At 31.3% G+C, this 6,104-nt stretch overlaps 1 protein-coding gene across 1 annotated transcript; it reads left to right on the top strand.

Annotated features, from left to right (window-relative positions):
- The first annotated feature begins 3,340 nt into the window (after positions 1-3,340).
- LOC132720164 (uncharacterized) lies at positions 3,341-5,499 on the top strand. The gene is made up of 3 exons (XM_060704207.1): positions 3,341-3,775; positions 4,830-4,988; positions 5,345-5,499. The coding sequence occupies exons 1-3, from the start codon at positions 3,367-3,369 to the stop codon at positions 5,497-5,499; spliced, it is 723 nt and encodes a 240-aa protein (XP_060560190.1). The 5' UTR covers positions 3,341-3,366.
- Positions 5,500-6,104: the final 605 nt, after the last annotated feature.

The raw sequence follows: 6,104 nt of genomic DNA on the forward strand, positions 1-6,104 counted from the left end.
ATGGAGGTGAAAAAGTTAAAAATCAAGCTTTGACAGTTGGCGCCAAACAAGATAAATTTTGTGAAAAATCTAAACGCATGACAGACACTTTATTGGTCATTTTTGAAAATGCCATAGCTTGCACTGCGTGTAAGTGATATTTTTTAAGGAATCGGGCGGATTCTAGAGTATGCTGCACCTTCATGAAGATTGCCCATATTGGTATATTTTAGGTGTGATTTTGGATGGGTGGGGGTAAATATAAATTGCTGTCAGTCATTTTTTAAGGAGCAATGCATTCAAACTATTATTTTCTTTAATGTATGTCATAAATCATTGAATAATGCTGTGCAACTGGTTATCTGCCTGTGAAACAGATTTTGAAATATTTGGAATTGTGTTTCTAGCCACACTGAATTACAATATTGTTCATTTTTAGGTCCCCTGCCCCCTTCGTGTTTTGATTTAATGCAAATGATGAGTACTCTTTAAGGGGCGGTAACTTTTCGATTTTCGCTTCAACTAGAACATTTCCTTCTTAAATTGAGGTTAATATCCTAAACAAATGATAGTTTACCGTAGGATTGATTCCGTATGATTTGATGATGGGCCACTTAATTCTTACACTCCTGCCAATCCTGGTAAATATAGTACCATCAGAATAAAATTGAAAATTAAAACATTCCACAGACCATTTTTTAATGACACTAAAACATTTTACAAAAATTGACTATATTTTCTTTTGAATACAATTTAATAATTAAAAAAAAAAAAATTCAAAGAAAAAATGTTTTTTTTATTGATAATATTTTGCCATGGCAAACTTTTTTGTAATTGCCATGGACTTGCCATGGCAAATTTTTGCCATTGAATTGCCATGGCAAATTTTTGCCATGGAATTGCCATGGCAAATTTGCCATGGCAGAAATTTGCCATGGCATTTCTATGGCAAAAATTTGCCATGGCAAAATGAAAAAAATTAGAGATTGCAATAAAAACATAACAATAGCACCAATAACATGTCACAGGATAAGTTTTAGAATGTTTTGTGATGTTTTAAAAAAATAATTGCCATGGCAAATTTGCCATGGCAAAAGTAGGAAAAATCTTGCCATGGCAATTCTAATTTGCCATGGCAAATTATTTGCCATGGCAAAATGCCGAAATGCCATGGCAAAACACACTTTGCCATGGCAAATGCAAACTTTCAATGCATTTTTACAAAAAAGTATTAAAGATAGAAAAACAAAACATATTAACTTTTAAACCATTTAGTAAATATGACAATTTAAGATAGTTTTCATTTTTTTAAACCGCGTAAAAATAGGGGTTGAATTTGCCAAAAACTGGCGCGGCAAAAAGAAACCGGCAGCTATTATAATATTTCTTTTTCAAATTAAAATGATTTACAGAAAATATTGATGTCATAAAAGACAGTCAAAGCGACCCAAACGATGGAATGAAAAGAAGGTTGCAGTCTCTTCAAGATTCAGCAGATGGTTCAAAGCAAGATATAAAAGAATTTAGAGGTGGGTGTATAACTTGACATATCCCTTGCAGGTGCATATAAAACAGGTGCATATTAGTTTACTAAAAGCACAGAGAAAAAGTGTGAAGCATATTGCTGTTTCTAGTTACAAAAAATAACAACCTATACACATAATCATTTGTTGCTCATATAAAACTATTTAGATAAACGGAAAATTAAATAGCTATCATCTTACGTTTTATCATGACGGGGGCGTGCGTGGCCTAGTGGATACGGTCGTTCACTTCAAACAACATGCCCTTCACTTATGTGGGTTAAAATCCCGACAGGAACAACTTTGGATTCTTTCATGTCAGGAAGCTATCCATGTAGCTTACTCGACGTCGGTGGTTGTACTGAGGTGCCCGTTTTGTGCCTGAAATAATGAGGGTTTCTTCCACAAGTAAAACCCAATTAAACAAAACAAAACAAAAACAATAACAACAACAAAAAAAACAAGCTTAGCGAGCCAGTTTTTTTATGAGAGTCATTTTCCTACATGCGGGGAAAGACATTATATTTTGAGTCGTAGTCAATGTTCTTAATGATATTGACCTGGGTCATTATTCTCATTTACTAAACCACAATAATATTTCTCTCAATCGTGTGTTAATAGTTTATTGTTCATTTTAAAGCTACCATCCCACACAAAACGGATCAAAAGATTAAAGACATATTTGTTTACAGTTTTTAATTATGCATAGAAATAAAATCTCCAGATTGAAACTGTGACTTTACGGTTGTTATGTTTCACTTGACACAAATATGAACAATCCAAACCTTATATCACACTAGTGAACATGTTGCGAGTAGGACAGCTTAATACAGTTAGAACTTACTACATAAATGGCAGTTTAAACTATGTTCTTTTTGTCTGTCACTTTTAATTGAAATAATTTTCTATGACATATTGTGCAGCAATCTATTGCAGGATAAAATCTTAACAAACACCCTCAATCAAAGGATCTTCTTGTAACCAGTCAACGGGTGTGTGTATAATTTGTCCATATTTACAAAATAAAACGTTACAACGGTTAAACTAACAACATCATTAACAAAGCAAAATCTTTTATGTCATTTTCGTCGGATATGCCATTTTCGTCGGACATTATCAATCATCTTGATCCATATAAATGTTCGAGTCGGTGGCGAAATTATATTTTTTGATGTCATTTTATTTCACAATTGCCCGAACTAGAATGTGTGGGATAGAAGCTTTAAATACATGAAAGTTTATAGAAAAGTATTTTCTGTCATATTCGAAAATTATGTTACATAATGCCAATTTAGAAATATAATATGCTTTGACAGGATGCCAAGATAGGATTTCTCAGACTATTTCCAAATTCCGAAACATGTTCGTACGGAAAACAAAATATGATTTCACAAAAGCTCCGTTTATGGTTAATGTTGAATGCAAAATCCTATTTTATTCATATAAAGTGATTAAAAATAAAAAAAGAAGCCAAACAATTAAAATAACAAAAAAAAGTATTAATAAAGAATGTGTGAAATAATGTAAGAGTAGTATGAATATATTACTGTTTTGCCTGTCTGCAACTAAATATCATTCAATGTGCATTGCCGCATGACGCGAAGGAACCCTACGGCGTCATACAAATAATATTGATCTAGTAATTTTTCATCAAATGCAAACCACAATTAATATTCTATTTTTAGAAAGGCAATAGCGTGAAAACAGTGTTTGACAACGCTTTTTGTAGATATTTGAAATAGCTCTTATAATTAATAATTAATATATTTTTGATAATATATACACTATCGTTATAAAATGGTCTTGCTTGTACCTTCTCATCTATTTTCAGACTTGAACACAGTTATACAAGCTCAATGTGAAAATGAGAAAAAAAAAACAAAAGAAAGCCATCAAAGTACTGTTTGATTTTGTTAAGATTATACAAGACAAGAACTCATTTGACTACGATGAGATTAAAATGATCATATCTCAAAGGGTCGAATGGTACGGGGATATAATATTTCAATTATTGGATGACTTGATAGAATGGTTTACTGACATAGATAAATTATCGGACGGTCTAGGCAAACCACGTTTAGGGTGTATCATCATACCAATGTTCTGTTCTTCAGTGACAGGATGTTTCACAGTGTTGGAATATGTAAATAGCAGTCAGTACAAGGAACATCTATCAAGAATTTCGACTATTGTCAGTACATTATTTGGCTTTTCTTGCTCATTTAATTGGGTTGTAGAGCCTACGAGTCTTCAGAGTAGTTTAGCCTTCTATTGTAAGTATTCATAATTGTATAATTAATATAGAAACACATCAATTTCTTAATAGCGTGCTATAAGCAATTAATATGCTAATTTATGTATCCGATATCATTTTTAGTTGTTCTTATATTTTACAACATCAATATTCGGGGCTAGATTATAGATAACTTAATTACTTAATACAGGCTGACACAACTTGCATTTGTTTAAAACATTATTTAAGGATAGTATACTTGAATCATAGTTAAAATAAATCAATTAAATAGACAGATGAATAAAGATAGGCATGCAACATTTTATTCTATTCTGTTTTTGGCATTCGTTAGCCTTAAATTTTTTCAAAAAAAAGGCAGAAAAAAGGTTTTGGGTAAAAAATTCTTTTAAAATTAAATACTGGGGCCTTTAAAAAACTTGAAACATTTAAATTTTCGGTGTATGTGGAATAAATTATAAATTGTAATAAATTATACAATACACTACTACAACGAGTTATTTTGTTATTTTAATTAATTTGATCTTTTAGAAAACATTGAACAGGGACTTGAATTGCAGATCATACTTCTTCTTAATAGGAATCTACAAAGAAATAATATACGATATAAAATGGCATTACAAACCAAAAAATATATTTAACTTCTACATAAACCGGAAAAATTTAAGAAACGATTCCAAAAAACTTTATTTATTAAATAGGGGTAAAAAATTTAATTTGCATTTCCTTTTTTGCAAAGAAAATTAGGCAAATTTGGTTACCATTAATAGCATAATTGAAAAAAATAATGAAATGAAGTAGTAAAACTTTCAAATTTTCACTTTTAATGTCTGTCAATCTAAAAATCTAAAAAAAAGAATTAACTGAGGGAAAAATTCAATTTGAAAACGTAACAAAAACGTACGCTCCTATTGCATTGCAACCTCAATTTCTAATAATCGTTCACATTAAATTTAATCTTTTGCTGTTGAAATGACTTTAAACACGAGCACATTGTCTTTTAATAACTTTTATCATTAGTAAATAAAAAATCTTTAATGTTAACAGTAATTTATGTATTCCTATTTTCCCCCAAGGGGACGACATTGGAACAGAAAGTAGCAAAAAGAAGTTGAAGAATTTAGTGTTACCCATTCATGTCACTAACATAGAAGGGTTGATTAAAATTTGGAAAATGTTCGGGGGAAAAAGAGAAACCGTCGCTTGGAGAATATATCTAGGACACTGTCAGCAAGGTTTGATGACATTCGACTTAGGACATATGTGGACAAAGATCAGTTGCTGGAAACTGTTCAAGACACAGGTAATATTTATTAATTTATTTGTGATGTCCTTTGGCTTCAAAATAGGATACAAAGGAACATCCAAATGAAACAATCTTAAACAAGTTTAAGTACAAATGTAAGATTAATATTCGCATGAATGTGATAAACCTTCATAAGGTAAAAATATTTAAATTATTGTACACATTATTTGATATATAACTAACCAACCAGCTCATTAAATATAAACATTTCAAATGTGTTAATAAATTGTTCGGATCTAGTTAATAGCTGCTTTGAAAGGGTCACTTATAATTGTTTTATTTCAGGCTTACTATCGCATTCTTCTGGCAATATGAACGAACAGAGTATAAAGGAACTTGACTATTCTGCTGACGAAGAGAAATTAGAAGATAAGCGGCCTACGCAGCTGAAACCTCCTCCACCACATGGCGTTCAAGATATTAATTCCTTAGATAACTAACCAACAGATTGACCAGTCTTTTCCACTCAAAATTGTTTCAAAATTGACCCGCTTAAGAATAAAACATGAATGACAGTGTCACACACTTCATCCTGACTAAAGTTCAGTCTTACATGTAGATCTGATTACCACTTATATGTATCGTCTTCATTGTGCTTCGGATTTACCGAGAAAGCTCTTTTAAGCCATGCAATCAAAGTTTTCTTACAGATATGCATAAGGTGAAGTATCAAAATATCGCTGCCCATTGGAGTGAAATTGTTGATTTTTGTTATTAAAAAAAATTTAAAGTTTTTTTTTACAAATAAAGAGGAAATGATAGACTCAATTTTAATGGGCTAGGTTGTTCTGCCTGTCGACTTTATGGACAACGTCATGTTTGTTCTCGAAATCGTGAAAATTACCTAATCACTATTGGGTTTCCAGGGGTTAAATTTAGAAACCGCATCACTCTCAAAATTATGAAAGTTCGCCGATGATTTGTTGTTTGAACAACCACAAAGAGATGACAACCTATATCCTATTGTGTAGTGTTATTTAGGAGCAAATTTTAATCAGATTGTCACACACATTAACCTACGAATATAATTTTTTATCATTTGTAG

The sequence above is a fragment of the Ruditapes philippinarum genome, unplaced genomic scaffold (assembly GCF_026571515.1).
Source record: "Ruditapes philippinarum isolate M1 unplaced genomic scaffold, ASM2657151v2 ctg7257_1_1_1_1, whole genome shotgun sequence".
NCBI classification, from domain to species: Eukaryota; Metazoa; Mollusca; class Bivalvia; order Venerida; family Veneridae; genus Ruditapes; species Ruditapes philippinarum.